This window comes from Solea solea, chromosome 6, assembly GCF_958295425.1.
Source record: "Solea solea chromosome 6, fSolSol10.1, whole genome shotgun sequence".
In the NCBI taxonomy this organism is placed as follows: domain Eukaryota; kingdom Metazoa; phylum Chordata; class Actinopteri; order Pleuronectiformes; family Soleidae; genus Solea; species Solea solea.
Genome location: NC_081139.1, coordinates 10,026,470 through 10,044,175, shown reverse-complemented (window position 1 = coordinate 10,044,175; position 17,706 = coordinate 10,026,470). Strand labels below are relative to the sequence as shown.

Sequence of the window (17,706 nt, the reverse complement as noted above, 5' to 3'; positions counted from 1 at the left end):
CTTTCCATCCATTCTCCTCAAAGGCTGTCAAGGGTTTTAGAGAAAAATGGGACTTGAAAACAATGTATTTATAGTCTCCACCTTGACTGCCACATCATTTTTGATACATAGCTAAATACAATACACTTCATCATTATGAGACTTTATAAGGGGTGTCAGTCAATAGCTTTTGCTATTTTAGTGCATTTTTAAATCCATTTAAACACTATTAACTGACATCATCATGATCCAAATTTAGCCAAGCTAATAATTTAATAATCTGCAACTTTTGGGCAGGTATATAGAAGACAATAAAGAATAGAATAGCAAAAATAGCACCTACATTCACAATATTAACGGAGGTTTAAGCCCTAGAGATCCATAAAGTTTACTGTAGCATTGCTGATGCTTTATCATCAGTTGTGTCCTCAGTGAAAGCCACTAATAATCAATGTTAATTAGATGCAGATTTTTTGAGAATGGCCAAGAATATAAATAAATATTAACCGTTGCAGACAACAATAAAAGATCCATTTCGAAATATATATTTTACCGCAGCTATTTTATTGTCGAATGTGTTCTTCTGTATAGGATTCATTTTTTTAATTTTTAGTGCCAAACCTCCCTTTCCAGAGACACGTAGGCGATGGAATGTTGTTCCTGAATTTGGTAAAAAAAAAAAATAAATAAAAAATAAATATATAAGGTTGTTGAAACACAAGCCAATTGATACTTTTCATAGCCAGGATTTCAGAGATGGAGAGATGTCACAAGGCAGTGTCAAAATTAGACATTTTTCTAGCAATCCTGCAGCTTTGGAAGCTTAAATGTGTTTTCTTGGAACCAACTAAAGCTGCTGCAGTGTTTTTCATTTGATATACGCTGACTGTAATCAAAATCTGCTTTTTTTCATGAAAGTGGTGTTCTCTCTCTGTTCCCTGCGGCACCAAGTCAACATCACTGATGACGCTGCAGACGTATCTGACTTCAGTCAGTGCCTTGAGCAAGGAGCAGTATTATTAGATTACCTGTGATGAAATGACTTGGATTTTGTTGCCAAGTTCCTGGTTGTGTATGTTTGTAATTTCATCCACGTATGCATGCACTTGCATACAAGTGTGTGCACTCACTAATGTATTCAATTCACAGTGCGGATATACAGTATTATCTTCATGGAAATACACATTAAACGATCCATGACAATGCTACTTTCTTGGACATTTCATTCTGCCCTCATCTCTTCCGATGTAATTCACCCGACTGCTGCAACAACCTTGGGTCTAATTCCATTTACCTGTTAGAGCAAATCCCATTTGTGGAAATTCAATACACCTTTCAAATTGGATGTCTTATGCCTTGAGACTCACAGCACCTCTGTTTAACTGTCCATATTATGGAGGTCGTAAAAATAATTAAATGACAAGGATAATGAATCAGTATAAAGAAAATTTCTTTATAAAGTGTTTTTTTTTTTTTTCAAGCCAACCTTTGCCAATGTTGCAATATGGGAACAAACTGTATAATGTTTGTATAAAGTTTTTCAATTGTAGACAATTAATAAAAATCGATTTCAAACTGTGTTCACACTTGTTTTTTTTGAAAGAATTAAAATGCAAGTGAAAAAATTAAATAATACTGTATGGAAGGCAAAGACAAAATATTTCTTAATAAAAATGTCATTTACATGAATAAATGTAATCTTAGTCTCATACTACATAAATGTCGTCTATCTGATTAAATACAGATACAACTGACTGTCATTTCTTCACACTGGAGGAAGTGACATCACATGTTGACAGTGTGGCTCAGACACGCCTCCTTGGAAATAAGGAGAGGGGAGAGAGGGCATGAGATAAACCATGGTGGATTCAGAGGCAGACATTGGACTGGCATGGCTGTGCTCAGCTCAGCACTGTGATCTACATCCCTGAGGCTCCTTCCCTGGACATTTGGATTCTCCATTCACAGCCACACAGCCTTGACACGGTGCTGGAGAGTGCGTAACATTGAGCTGTGCCATGTTTTCACAGCATGTTGCAGGGCATTGGGAGATAGAGAGGAAATAATCAGGGGGAGGCAACCTTTACCACACTTGAGCGATGTTCCGCGAGTCTCTCTCCTTTCAGACTGTGAGCCTTTTCTGCACAGAGACCATGGACTAATGGAGGGATGCAACGATGTTACTCTCTGCTTGTCATGCTTGAATCACAGCTGCATATATCTCTTTGTGTCACAGATCTTATTGCCTTTGTCTGTCACCACTGCCAGATCAACTGTGAGGTAGTGTGGCAAACAGAGCGTTCTCCTCAACCCCCCGCTCCCTTGTTTGTGCCCCCTGCTTCTCATTACTTTCCGCTCGCTCGTGTCTATTTACTTCTCTTAAGCTACCCTCCCCTCTCTGTTAAGCTCAGTCTTTCTCGCTCTCCCACTCCCTACTGCTTACTATCACCCTCTCTATGCTCTCTCAAAGCAGGCAGTCTGCTATTCTATCCAGGCAGCTTGCCACATGATCTCCTGGAAGATAGCGTTCACTGCTGCTCTGCCGACTCACAGTCCTTGGGGTGATTTTCTTCTCCACAACGGCAGGATGCTCCTTCACAGGGATTGATCCCCGTTCACCCCCTTTAACTTTCCCCTTCCCTTCCCTTGTCCTGATCTCCTGCCCTCTAACCCTCACCTTCTTGTTGTCAACCCCCACCCTCTCCCGTTCGCCCTGACCCAAGCCTCTTTTCCTCTCAATTCATTTCACCCCCTTGACCATGTTGCCATGTGTCTGTTGGCTCCAACCTATCCTCATCTTGTTGTCCTCTGTCTTATGGACCCGGGGGGAAAACTGCCCAGCAACCTGTCTGTGCCCCGATCCTCACACTGTGGACTGCAGCGGCCGTGGGCTGACCCGTCTACCCAATGAGATCCCTTTGGATGTGCGCAGGCTTTTGCTGGCTGACAACTGGATACCCCGCATCCCCTCGGATTTCCTAGTTCTCTACAGTGACTTGGTGTACCTGGACCTCCGGAATAACTCCCTCTCCAACATAGAACCGGGGACACTAAGCACTTCCTCCAGGCTAGTGTTCCTGGATCTGGGCAGCAACAACCTGACTGAAATCCCCAAGGGGACATTTGGGGAGTCCCGAAGCCTCATCAAACTACGACTGGGCAACAACCCGTATCTTAGCATGGTGAGTGAGGATGCGTTCCTGGGCCTCACCTCTCTGAGAGAACTGGAACTGGAGCGTAATGCACTGTCTACCCTAAAAGTGGGGGCGCTGAGTCAGTTGCCCTCCCTGCGGTTGGTGAGGCTAGAGGGCAACCCTTGGCTCTGCAACTGCAACTTTGCCAACCTGTTCACATGGTTGATGGAGAACAGTCAGAAGCTTCCAAATGGTGAGTAGCAAGAGGCATTTGTTTTCCATATGCTTGACCCAAATAAAGCGTATCCAAGCACAGCGTACAACAATATTATGGCAGATCCACTGGCATGACACCTCTCTGTTCTATTAATATTTTCACTGTAGGAGAGAAAACCCCTCCATCGCCCCATCACCTCCTTCCCCTGTTCTAATTTAGTCTCGTTTGTCCTCCACCCCCATAGCTTATAATGTGTGAGACAGTGCAATAGCAGAGACAGCACTAGCACTTGTTTTAAAGGGAGAGCCAAAAAAAATTCAATTTCAAAATTCAAAATGAGGCAGTATCTGTAAAGAAAAAAAGAAATTCATCAACTCACAGGAAGTATTTTGGCTAACATGGTTTCTGGTTTCACAATGAAATACATAGAAAACAAATGTTGACCTCCATCTTGCGTGGTACTTGTGATCAATTTGCACGTTATATTTATATAATACTTATATAATACACTGGTAGACAGTGTAATTCAGCAGTAAATCCCAAGGAAGAATCAGAAAATCATAGGCCCATACTGTAGACTGTCTGTCTGTCACTGTGATGGGGGCCTGAAGGGTTTAGTTAGATAACAGGGCTGAAATTTTGGTGTTTTCTGAGCACATAAGAAAAGCTCAGTGTGCATTGAAGCCAGCTAGACAAAGGGGCAATGTCCTTGTAGAATTATTACAGTATACTCTTGGTAAGATATGATTTCATGATTTGCTGTCAAAGCTATCCCAGTTTCATATAAAACACAAACAATTTAATAAATTTCAGTTATTTAGAGCCATTCTAATGAGACTAATTCAGCTGTAGATGTATTACTATCAATGTCCTCACAGTTAACGCCTAAGTGCAAGCCAGCACGTGGGAGCTGAGGAGTCAAAAATAAACAATCTGACTGTTCAGGCACACACAACTACTAACTCGCGCTGTTATCATATTTAGATTTACTAGCAGTTCTAGTTCAAAGTGAGAGGGAAAATAGGATCGTAGGGAAGTTTGAAGTCTAAGTGTTCTTATTTTTTCGGAGTAGAGATTTGAAAAATTAAGATTTTGGTTTAGTAAGAGAATTTTGTTTGACTGTGGCTCAGTGTGCTGTGTTGTATATATGTGCAATACAGTGTGCATACTGTAAGTATGGTACACCATGTTCAGGTCTACAGGTGATGACTTCACTTTCGTCATCTGTTATTCCGCCATTTAAGAATTATGGTACTGAGAAGCTGATGCGCTGGTGAATCTCGTCCCGCTTCATCGTGAGGGTCATGGGGCGGGGGGGGGGAGCTGTGCCAATCTCAGCTGACAAAGGGCGAAAGGGCGGAAACACCCTAGACAGTCCGACAGTCCATAGCTTTTTCATTTTCTAGATATCACAAACGGTCTAAGAGTTATGGTAATGAGACGTACGCATGCCAAATCCTGTTGGCGACGACAGGATGGTAACAGAAGGGTTAAACACCTTTGTGTAGATGCCCTCATATGTCATTTTGCAATTTGCTCAAAAGAAACGGACAAAACTAACTGTGATCTGGCCAGAAAAAAAGATTCAATTCAGCTCCCTTATAAATGAAAGTTGAAAACTGCTGATTATTCAAAAGAATATATACATTTAGGCCAGGCTGTACGGCACTATTGAGACCACTTTAGCCTCCACTCTGCTCCTCCTATATTTGCCCCCAAAAAAAGACACGGCAACTTTGATCACACGGCAAGAGCACTGTACATATACAGTATTTCATGTAGTGTGAGGCTGCAAATGCATTAATCAAGGGACCCAAGTGTTGTCAGTTGCATGGCATAATGAACTGCATTAGCAATGCTGGCCAGGCAGACATCAGCAGCACAGAAAATATGCCAAAGGCCGAGCCAAGCTCCATGCACAGCTGCCAACTGGCCCCAGTGTATGCAGGCTCTCAAATTGAGTTAGTAATGCATATCTCACCTCATGTGCAGCCCTTACATCCCCATCAGTAGGTGTTTGCTTTACGACCCCAGAGTTGAGTCCACCGGCTTGAAAAAAAATGCACATACACACATACAAATGCACAGATTAGCGCAGCGTTCACTGGACTCTGCATTGACTGCATTAACGCAGTAACTGTAAACTTAACCTCACCACAATTCAAACTAGTTCCTTAGAAATGAGGTTCTGTCTCATGAGGACCAGGATTTGGTCATCGCAAGGACTTGATATTCAATATGTCAGTTTTGTAATGCTAATAATGCCAGCAGAATGAATGGCAAATCACACAGTAGCAGAAGTTGTTCTTTTCTTTGTCAATGCACTGATGAGTGTATATGTCCTTTAAACAAGTCTTTGTTTTTACTACTGCATGACTTACAGTATAAGCTCCGGTCTGTAAATAAGTAAAAAAAACGAGCAAGAGCAGACCATAATAATGCCACGGATACATTTCACCCCCTACTGTCAGCCCTCTTGTCAAAGCTCCTCTCCCAAAACACTTGAAGTTGTTTGTCTGTAGTCTGTGGAACTTTAGAATTTTCCCTGCACTTTCTCAGCCATTTTTCTCTGTGACTCACTCGCTGACTTCTGGGTACACTTCAGTCGGACAAGTCACGTTTTTAATGCATCAGAATACAACTGGTTAGGTTTTGGCACCCAGGCTCCAATTTAATCACTCCCCACATAGATGTTTATATCGAGGAGTGATGAGCAAATATCTCAAAACACCCCGCGGAGCCTGCAGGTGGATGGAGGTGGAGCTTAAAGCATGAGCAGCAGCATGAGCAGCAAGGCAGCGGTAGCACTGACTGGCAGAGGGAGAGATGGGGACATTTATGCATGAGGAATGTCGAAGGGATATTGAAATGCAGCTGGAGTTGACTGCCTGAACTACCTCGCAGGCTCGCCTCATTTAGTGTGGTCATTCCATATGGTCAGAATGAAAGAAACAACAGTATCTTTCTGTCAGGAACAAAAAATAGACAAGTCTGTAGATTATGCCATGCAAGTGCTTATCACACATCCCTTTAGTTCCCTGATTTGACACATGTCAAGTGTTTGCTGAAGACACTTGACACATGAATTATGGATGTGATGTGAGCACAGACGTGTCACACAGAGTCTCTCTGTGGATTTCAAATCTACTGCTGGACAAACAGAAACCAATAAGGAGTTAGATTTACAAGCGTGGCTGGTTCACACATGTGATCGTCGTCATACTGCCAGACCTTTATTCATGCAATGACTGAGGTCTCCACGGGGGAAAAAAACGTGATGATCTGTGTATCAGAAGTAGTTACACAATATCAGACGGGCACTCATCGTGATTGAGAGTGACTTTATACGCTTTTCAATATGTTGCGACTTAATAACCATCCCCACTGTGGGTGTTCGAACTCAAGATCTCATTCATTATTAAAAAAATAAATAAATCAATTATCTAGACTCAAGTTACTCTTCAAACTGCATGCGAGTGCTCTGTTCTATGTTATCACATCATCATCGTGTCTGTTTTGCATCACAGATTAGTTATCAAACATAAACGAGGTTCATGCCCACTTTACAGTATTGTCCTACAACAGAATGGAAAATTTAAATTCTCACAGGTGGGGAAAATTAATTTAGCGATTAATTTAGCAATCGATTACTAATCAAATTATCGTTGCAGCCACAAATTACACTTTACATTTACACTTTAATGTCCTGTTGTCAGTTGCGGTATGTTTATTTTCCCAATGATAAAAAATGGTCAATTTCTTTTCTTTGTTGTTGATTCTGGTAAAAGATATCAGTTTGACAGGTAATCAAAAGACATTTAAAAAAAAAAAAAGGAAAAGTGCATTTCTATTAATACGTATTCGCTCTGCGATCACCAGGCGTCCCCCTGTGGTGGCCTGCATAATGTAGCAGCAGTGGAGCCAATGCCGTAAAACCCAATTCCCATTCCATTTTTCACATCTTGATTTCCCCTGCGTTTCAGAGTTCACTAGCGGCACACTTCTCTGTTTGCATAACTTTGATTACTGCAGGTCACCGTGATGAGTGGGTGGAAAACTCTGGACTTTTCTTCAACAGAAAAGCAGATTTCTTTCCTCATCAGTTACTTTCCTCTCCTATATGCACCGCAGGATACGATTGTCCCACAGCCAAATCTGACTGACTGCCAGATTGACACGCTACCTGTCAGCCTCAAAAAAATAAGTTGCAACTGAACTTTTCTGCAAACCATGGGAAATGTTAAATTTCTGTATTTTGTACAGAAAAAACATTTGAATGTCAGAAAATGTGTTGCAGAATGTGCTCAGCTTTTATGAGAAACAATCTATTATTAGCTCTAACCGGGCAACTTAACTACAGTGTGCCTTCACATAACCACATTCATTAACAGGAAATGGTTATCATCATCATCATCGTCCTTTCCCTATGGATAGATGAAGGGTAAAAGAGGCAGTAATGCCACAACACTATATAACTAATTTCAATATACATTTTAACCCTATCACATTCATATGTTCATATACAGACACAAACATTTGATCCTGTCAGTGAAATTCAGCCAAGTATCTATAGCACATTATAACTTCTATATAAATTCATTGCTTTTGTTTGTTTTGTTTTTTTTTTGCTTTGTTTGTTTTAGCCACCAATCCGGTTCATAAATGTTTTAATTGACGGATGAGTGTAAACATGATCCACTCCTGTCTCCAGTGCTCTTGGGTTAAGGGTGAACAAAGGCCATGTATAATTCAGAGTGACACAGTTCTACAGCACATTGGCCGGGGTAATTGGAGCCACAGTTGCCTACAGGACAGGGCAGGCCGACTCCCATGAGAGACTGAGGCATTGCTATCAACATTAGACATGACCTGAGCAGTTTCACTACAGAGAAGCAGTTCACGTGACGGATCCAGAGTCAGAATTTTCCTTCACAGCCTATCGAGTTGCTCCCCAGAGACCTGTTAGCACACAGTGCAGAAAATACACTCACAAGCTTTGCCTGGCACACGCTCGATGGCCCGCGTGACTCTACTGTTCCGCTCAATATTCATGGGTATGCGCTGAGAAAATATCCGTTCCATTAACACGGGCTGGCAGCGTCTTTTATCTTGGCCTAATTTAATGTTTATTTAAAGTTGGGATGTGAGTGAGATGGTGTTGGCAGAGTGGACAGAATTACACAGCGTGACATCATCAGCTGCTGCACTCAGAAGCGTTAGAAATAAAAAATAAAAAAAGGTGAAGAGGCAAAAGCTTAAGATAATTTCAGCAGCAGCAGCAGTGAAAAATGGATAATTCCCTTTAGACCTGTGTGTTATTTAGCCGTTTTATCATGATGGATTGTGACTGTTCACTGTGTATCAAGCTGCTTATCATGAACTACTATTATTCAACTTTTAACATCGCCTGATTTTGCTTTTGTGGTGAGACAGTTTCAATATGCCGATGTCACTGAGTCTCCACACTAAAGAGATTCCCTCCTGAATGATGCATCCTCACCACGCTGTCATATCAACTCTCGTCATTTAGTGCAGTCATTTCACACACACTCACACACACACTGTCTAACTCATATACTCATACCCTCTTCATATGACTTTTTTACATCTAGGAGTATTGGAGAGGAGTGGCCAATTCATCTAATTAAATAAAGTAGGAGAGGCAGAGTTTGAGAGTCACTATCTGAAATGGAATATTTAAGGAGGAGTTTCCAGGTGGCAGTGACTTGGGAGTAATTAACACCTTAGAATGAAAGTCAACTCCTGCAGGAACCTGGACGAGCAATATCGTCGTGATCTTGCATTTGCCATTGGTGTGGAGATTAATCTGGACAGACAGTGTGTGGTTGAGGGAGGGGGGGGGGGAGAAATAAGCCTCCAATACTAGTCTGTCACAGAGAGGTGGATCAATCGCGGCTGGGACAGCAGATAGCCCAGTCCTTCAGCTGCCTGTAATCCTAAATGTAATCCATCAACTGTCTGTGCCAGGAATGTAACATAGCTGTGGGCTGACATACCTGATAGTGTAAGGCCATGATTTGTTACATTACTGCACAGTAGCCTGTCTCTCTCTCTCACACACACACACACACGCACTGTAAAAATGGAGGCATTTGGGGTCATTTATGAACGGCAAAGTCATGCCATCCTCTGAGATACTTTTTGAGTACTTGAACTCATTTATAGTAAAAATGATGTTATACCCTTTCCCCCACTAATTTTCTATATTCTTTAATTGGCTTTTACCTCTACGAGCAGTTAATTAAATAGCTTTCATAATAATTTAGATGGAGAGATTCCCCCCCACTTTTTCTGCTGTGAGGAAAACCCCTGTACTGTGATCAGAAGCTGAACTGGTGCTCAAGTATTTTCCATGCACATTATCGCAACATGACATTTTATCCAATCGGCACCAAATGAAATTACAGGTATATTAATATTTATAATATTATTATATTATACATAAATAAATAAATAAATAAATAAATGCTGAGAGGAAGTGAAATTCCACCACACTAGATGTTTTGAAGGCAGGGAGCGTGTGCATCTTCCATTTATCTCTTTAGTATGGTAATTCCTGTGTCTCTTTGGCAGGCCTCACTGAGATTCGTTCAGTGGCCAAGTGCGCAGCATATTTTAAAAGGGAATAGGTTGCAATAAGGAACAGGCAAAAAGTGAGTCTGACAGAAAGTGAATCATAGTCAATAAATGTCTGTAGCCATGGAAGCTCTTCCATATGAGCCTCAGGTTTCCTCCATCTTTAAACTGTGTCCACATCCACAGTAAATGTGGGCACTCTCTCTCTCTCAGTTAAAGCTGATTTTTCTCACAGACAATGTTAACAATGAGAAACTGTTTGTTTGTTTCAGAATGTTCGACATTTGGCCAAATAACACAGCTGTTCATTAATTCCTCCTTTTGTCAGACTGTGCAATAACTGTCATGCGGACAACTTTAAGTTTTTCATAGCTGTATTAAATGGAAAGAACACAGGCACACAAAGTGTATCTTATCATAATCTCAACAATGTAAAGGTCAGCAAATGTAAACATGCAGCGTGTATGACTGAACACCAAGATAAAGCTTAGCCATAGTCAACAAAGTAAGTTAGTATAAGGTGAAAACTGAGTAAACAAACAACACAAAACCATTGTCAGATAATTGAAACTTATCAAAGTTATTTATACAAAACAATCAATGTACTGTATGTTGCTTAACTCAGCTGTTGGTATGATTGTTACCATTGTTTTGAACTCAAACACACACACACACTAAACATCATTTTTAACATTTCTAGCATGGAATTCATCAACTTACGGCTCTGCTTCTCTGATTTTTCACCAGAACAATCATTTCCGGACAGCATGTCTCATGGCTGCTTTGTTTGCAGCCAAACAGGAAGTGGCAGTACCTTCAAAATGCTATAACAGGAAGTGATGTCATAATTCAAACTGGTACAAATGCTTAGTTTAGACAAATGTTAATTAATGAAAATGCAAAAAAAGCAACAACTATGCAGTTACCATCTGGAAACATAAATCAACATTAAAATAGAAAAAAGTGCAATGAATGCCTTCAGGGCAGCACGGTTAAACAACATTAATAATCCCCCCCTCTGTTGTCTCTGCCCAGTGACCTGTTTGCTAACAACGGTGTTATTTTTGATCATGATGAATGTGATAATGCTGTAACTCCTGCAGAGGCCATGCGCTCACCAGGATAATTCCATTCTTAGCGGGTTATTAATCAAAGCATCTAGGGCAGACAAGACCAGCTACCCCTGTCTCAGTGGCAAAGGCTAAATCTCTGAGGTGATGGGTTACTTCACTATACAATGACTGCCCTGTGATAGTGAATACAATTCATTAATCTCTGGCAGAGCATGGCTCTCTAATATGTTGACTTTTCAGATGTAATGAAATGAGTTTAGGCGCATGGCAATGATGCTAAAGGTGATTTCTTCTTCTTTCTTTTTTTACTTAAAATGCTTTTATTTAGATCATTTACAAAAATGCAACCTCTGTCATTAACTGTATATATGTAGCATACATAAAACCACAAATATTTATTATAATACAGAGTGATTATTATTATTTTGAGACAATTAGATGCCATGTGGAGTTCATAACGTATTTGTTGGAAATGTAACAGTTAAAAAAAGAACAAAAACAAATAGTCTATTTTCCTCAAAGCCCTATACTTGCATGCTGCTCAGCAGTTTCCTTCTGTGTCTGGCTTTGAGTGTGTTTTTCTCCCCGACTCCCCTGACATAAGGTAAAATGCTTTAGAATAATCACGCCAGGAACCAGTGCGCTGTCTTCTGGCTCCACCAGGATTGTTGGTCCTAGCTCCTCGTCAGTTTGGAGCCTCTCCCTTGATGCTGCATTTGCTTCTGAATCACTTGAACTGATGCTGATCCAAAACTTCTTCTGTTTTCTGTGGAGCTTGTCCAGTAAGCACTCGGATGCTTGGTTCTGCCAATAAGCCCAGATCAAGTCTGCATAATACACAGCACACTGTGAGAAGAATAAAACAAAAAGAACACAAATGATGATACATAAGTTTCACTCAGGTCTCAGTTATACTTTTTGGCCTCAGCAGAGCCATGACTGGATGTTTTCATGAAGGAATGAAAAAGGCTGGTAATCCTAATTAACAGTGTTGGGGGGTAACACGTTACAAAAGTTACATTTTTCATGTAATGAAACTAATTTTAAGACAACCTGTAACATGTAACTTTAAATTCACATCAATAATGAACACATCATTCAATAATAAAATTAAATGAAAGATCACTGAAAGAAAGCCTGGCTTTGTTTAACATGATTTATAGTTCATCCCTCTGTATTAGAGCGTAACGCATTACTTTGGAGGAAAGTAATATTGTAACTTAACCACTTTTTTGGACAGTGAGCAGCATAACTCAAAAAGGAAAGGACAGATTTTGATTAAAAAAAAAAACAACGACTCCTGGGCATGAAGGTCATGGCCCACGGAAGAAATTATTACTTTTTGGTTTGACACATATCACATATAAACTATTGCAAAAGAAAAAAAACAACAAGATCCTTACCTCTGCACTACTAAGTTCTGTTCAGTAACCTTTATTGTTAACAACATGGCCCAAATATCTTAGGAGTTTTTAGTTTTTATTTAATCATTTTTACATTTGGAATTAAATCTTAACTCATGTCAAAAATAAATAAGATGAATGTCATGCATGACAATTTCATTAGTGTCCTACTGTTGTGTCACATGATGTTATGTGGTTAGAATGTAAGTCTCTCACAATCCTCAGAGCTACTGCCCTAAGATTTTTAAATAAAAACAGATTAAAATATTCACGTTTACCTCAGTTGAACATTCTCAATACTTGTATAGTTGAGGAAAAATCTAAACCATGTGACCAATGCATCACACAATTATGTAAAAAAAACAAGAAAAGCACATTTTAATATAAAATGATGGCTTAACTTTAGTGTGTTCATTATTTTTACCCCCATTTCACACTTCACTGTTCTATCCATTAATGGCAAAAAACCTTAATTTTCTGATTATTTTATAAAAGATCTGGATCTTTTCCAGATTACAGATTTGGCTGTAATGTAAATTTAACAAGGGATGTTCCATTTAATAAATTTAGATGCAAATATCGCAGCAACCTCTTAACACATCATGATTCATTTTGTCATGTTTATGTAGGATCAGGAACAGCTATAAGCAGGTAAAGTTGTCAACATATGCAGAAGAATCTGTTTAAATCTTGGTGAAGGTCTGCGCTCTCTGACTGCTTCTTCTTGTCCTTTCTCTAGTTTTGACCTTTTGTGTTTTGTGCATCTTGTCTTCTCCCAACGGAATGTTAATAGAAATGTGAGAATGTCTATCTTGTATTAAGGGATTAGTGTCACTAAGTTTTATCAAGATCCTAAGGAGTTCAGTTACAAACCTAATTAATACTGTAAAGAGTCAATCAGCAGAGAATGGATACCAATTCCATGCCATCACTAACCTCCATTATTTCTTTTTTCCATTGTCATGGAACACTTTTAATCTGATCTCAGGTTGTTTTTTTGTCCTTTGTCCTGTTAATTCCAGCATTATATAAAGTACCAAGAAGGGATACTTGAAAATCTCACCAGAAAATGACTTTGGTAGAAGTTGAAGTCACTTTTTATAATATTACTTACAGAAACATTTCTAAAGTATATGACAATTACTTCATTAAATGTCATTTTCTGATATAAAACACACTTAAGTTTTAGTAAAAAGTATTAAAAAAGTGAGGAATTAGGATTGAGCCATGGTTGCTCAGTGGTACGGTGAGTTGTCTTACAACTGGAAGGTTGTGGGTGTAATTCCTGGCTCTGCTAGTCTATGCATGTCCTTGAGCAAGACACTTAACCCCATGTTGGGTATGAAAGATGTGTGAATGGCTGAATGGCAATACACTGTAGTGTAGAGCAGCTCATCAAGGCTAAAAAAAGCTCTACATAATATACAGACCATGACCAACTCTGATTTCATTGAGGAAATACAGGTAATAAAGTAATAAAGTAAAGTACAAATACATGTATGTTGTACTTAAGTACAATAACAAAGCATACATGTAATGAAGTATAAAATCTATACTTCATTACATTATTACATTTCAACACTGGCTAATTCTAGCAAATACTTTCTACATTAGTCTTAAATCTAATTTCATTGTTAGTTGAGTTCAACCATTTATTGCACATCTTCATTTTTCTAGTGTCCAGACGTGAGGTAATACATGTGAAGACTGAATTAAGGAGATGTGATGAAAGAACATCAGTGATACAAAAGATATTGAATATTATACAGCAGATCATACTGTACCGTCGAGCCCAGAATTGATGTACTGCACTGTTGAAAGAGGACACCCACATCAGCAATGCTTTACATTTCCTCCCACCAAAAACTAACATTCCCATCAATATGTCCAGTTCAAGTACATTGCCAGTATGAAGGCAACTCACAGTGCATATCATCTGTAGCAGTATAAAATCAGACGCATGACACATACATTTCCTTTCTTTCAAATTAAAGACAAAGTTGAATAAAGTTGTCAAAGAAACTAAATCATTGATTGACCCTGTGTGTCATCAGTCACCAGTCGTCAGCCGTCAGCCCCATTGTGAGTTGGAAAAGAAGGTTCAGTGGAAGACGTTTGTACCCTTGACGTCCAGTAAGACAACGTCATTGTCCTTTTCTGTTTGAATTATGTCTGAACAATAAACAAGGTGAATGTGAGAGACACACGGAAAGCACTCCTTACTGATTTATCATGCTTTCATCTAGAGATGGCTTTCGGTCAAGGTGCCCTTGTCCCAGAAGGACTCCTGTTCTGATACACAAGTAAACGTTTGAGATTTAATGGAGTCATATTTGTATTCAAACAGGTTTGCTTTTAGCTGGCAGATGCAATAAAAGTGATTTAAAACCACGTTTGGTCCAAAACCATGTACCAAACTTGTGGGAGCAGCTTGCCTTTAAAACAGAACACATGATAGTAATTATGAAACGTCCTGTACAGTATATCAAGTAACAGTCGAGTGTACAGTGTATTTACAGTGTCGCTGTGCTTTTCAGTTTCTTATCATTATGACTTGCACCTGCAGTCATGCTGAACGTGGGTGTATTTGTACACACAGAGTAGCTTCAGCCGTCTGATCAACCTCACACTTATTAAATCAGCACCCACTTGCAGGATGAAAAACTACACTGCTGTGTTGAATTCATATTCTTTATATCACAGCACTACCAGCATTGAACAGCATCCTCCACATGAGGGTCGCGGGGGGCCACTGTGCCCATCTCAGCTGACATAGGGCAATAGACGGGGTACACCAGTCCATCGCAGGGCCACATAGAGACAAACAACCATCCACTCCCACACCTACAGCCACCTCAGTTTCCAATTGACCTAGTACCCCATATTAGAGAACCCGGAGAAAACCCACACACACATGGGGAGAACATGCAAACTCCATGCAGAAAGGCCACTACACCAACCATGTGGCCCAGCATAGACCCACTTGATAAACACAGACCACAAGAAGCAAGTGTGAACAGCATGAGATATTGTTCCAAGTGCTAGGTTATACAAGAAAATAAGAAAAGGGTAACACAAGGCAACATATAATGTAAAAGGCTCTAAAGACAATGTCTTATTTGTTCTTAGCTACTGTAGAAAAGGACAATGGAACCAAAAAAGTACCACTTCTTTCATTTCATTTAAATATGGACTTACAGATCAGCTCTGATGTAAAGGAGGAGCTTCTTTTGATTGAGCCAGTTAGTGAAAATTAGACCCTAACCCTGAGCGATTCATGTCTTCATCACAACTTTAGTTTTAGGGCTTAGTCAGGCTTCAGTTGGTCCTAAATGCTGCTGCTCGCCTGTTAACCGGAGCACACAGGCATGAGCACATAACACCCATTCTGGCCTCACTTCACTGGCTTCCGGTGTATCACAGGATCCATTTCAAAATCCCTTTGTTTGCTTTCAAACGGCTGCATGGCCTTTGCTCCACTCTGCCTCTCCGACTTGCAGGGTTAGGGTTATGCTCCATCGCGGTCCCTCAGATCTGCTGCTGATCAGCTGCTTCTGAATGCACCAAAAACTAGAATGAAGCTCAGAGGGGACCGGTCTTTTCGCAGCCATGGCTCCCAAACTCTGGGATGAGTTGCCAGTTAATGTTAGACTTTCACTTCCTTCACTTCCTGTTTTTAAAGCTCGTCTTAAGACGCACTTCTTCTCCTTGGCCTTTGAATGCAGTGTGAGCTGTTGGCTATTTGCAGAACGGCTGCATTCATAGCCCTGTGAATGTGAGATGTTCAGTTTTAATGTACTTTACTTAGCATTTATTTGCTTATTTTACATGTTTTATATTATTTTAATGTGACTGTAAAACACTTCTTGTTTCTTTAAATGTGCTCTATAAATAAAGTGGATTAGACTCATTTAAATTCCATCAAATCCTACACACTGGAGTCTGGACCTTTAAGACTCTGCTATAATGTCTGCTTGCTCTTCCGTAACATATCATTTCTTACTTTCGATCTCAAACTAATTGATTTGAATAATCTTGTTTCCTGTTTGGGTGCAGGAGTGGACGGCATGGAGTGCTCCCTCCCCATGGACGGAAGACGTGTATCACTGACCCAGCTCTCGAAGGACAGCTTCCGTGAGTGCCAGGCCACCCTGACTCTAACAGACCTGCTCATCATTATTTTCTCCGGCATCTCGGTGTCTGTGGTCGCCATCATGACAAGCTTCTTCCTGGCTTCAACAGTTCATTGCTTCCAGCGCTGGAGTAAAGGCACAAAAGGAGATGAGGAGGAAAGCGAAGAGTGAAGGGGTTTTACTTTTTTTTAAGGCCGTCGCAGGACTTGTACTTCAAAGCGATGAGGGGACACAGGAGAAAGTGTGCGCCCCTTTGGGTGACTAGGATCTCCCTAGTACTGTTGTTGTCGTCATGGACATATTAAAAAAAATCTTAATGAAGGACATTTTCAATGAGCCAAAGTCCTGACAAAAAAGTAGCGAGGCCCAGCTCCACTCCAGAAGAGAGACAAAGAGAGACCTCTACCTCCTTTGTATTGAAAGAGTAAAAGTTGTTTTTTGTTTGTGTGTGTGTGTGTGTGTAATCGCAATTGCAGCTCTGTTGCACTCTAATCCTACATCCAACTGTGGCATCTAAATCCTGCTGACATCAGCGTTTAGTGAAGGTTGGATATCATTTAAAACACTGACCTTGCTGACCTCAGTATTTAACTGCCTATAACATGACATGTTGGTATATCCTGCTATTAACAACGTCTGTTTTTTTTTGACAGCCTCAGTCACTGAAATTCAAAGGTGATTCACAAACTCCTCCTCCGACACGTGAAATAAGTCAGTCCAACACAAAGGATTCGGACACTGAAGCGAGATTTGGTTTGGTGATACTGTAGGATACTGTACTGTAGGCAGGTTGAGCTGGGACGTTGTTTCAGCGCTATATTCACTATTATATAATCACAAATTGATGTACAATAGAAAACACTGTAGAGTCTAATATACAAATCAAGCGGGTATACAGTATATTCCTTAGATTGATAACCGTAAGCTGTGTAGGAAGAAATGAATAAAACTTTGACAATGTAATCTTGAAAACTATGGCAAAATATGCTGTAAAATAGAATCTATGTAGAACATTGTGTCACTTAAAATAGTGGACCTAAATTTGGCAAGCCCCTTAATACATCATGTTGACTGGTTTCATTGTCATCTGCCAAATATTAGGCTTTGGTAGAGGAGAGGTTTGCTGTAAGAGGTCTATTGTGGATGCAGTTTTTTTTTAGTGAGGTAGTG

The 17,706-nt window shown here is 40.1% G+C and overlaps 1 protein-coding gene across 1 annotated transcript; it reads left to right on the top strand.

The window, feature by feature from the left end:
- The first annotated feature begins 1,820 nt into the window (after window positions 1-1,820).
- On the top strand, window positions 1,821-17,170 carry lrrc38b (leucine rich repeat containing 38b). The gene is made up of 2 exons (XM_058632345.1): window positions 1,821-3,366; window positions 16,460-17,170. The coding sequence occupies exons 1-2, from the start codon at window positions 2,739-2,741 to the stop codon at window positions 16,705-16,707; spliced, it is 876 nt and encodes a 291-aa protein (XP_058488328.1). The 5' UTR covers window positions 1,821-2,738; the 3' UTR covers window positions 16,708-17,170.
- Window positions 17,171-17,706: the final 536 nt, after the last annotated feature.

Excerpts from the sequence above, each read along its gene's own strand:
- lrrc38b (XM_058632345.1), top strand. The coding sequence starts at position 2,739 with ATGTTGCCATGTGTCTGTTGGCTCCAACCTATCCTCATCTTGTTGTCC. Across the intron at positions 3,367-16,459 it reads CAGTCAGAAGCTTCCAAATG|GAGTGGACGGCATGGAGTGC; the intron begins GTGAGTAGCAAG and ends GTTTGGGTGCAG.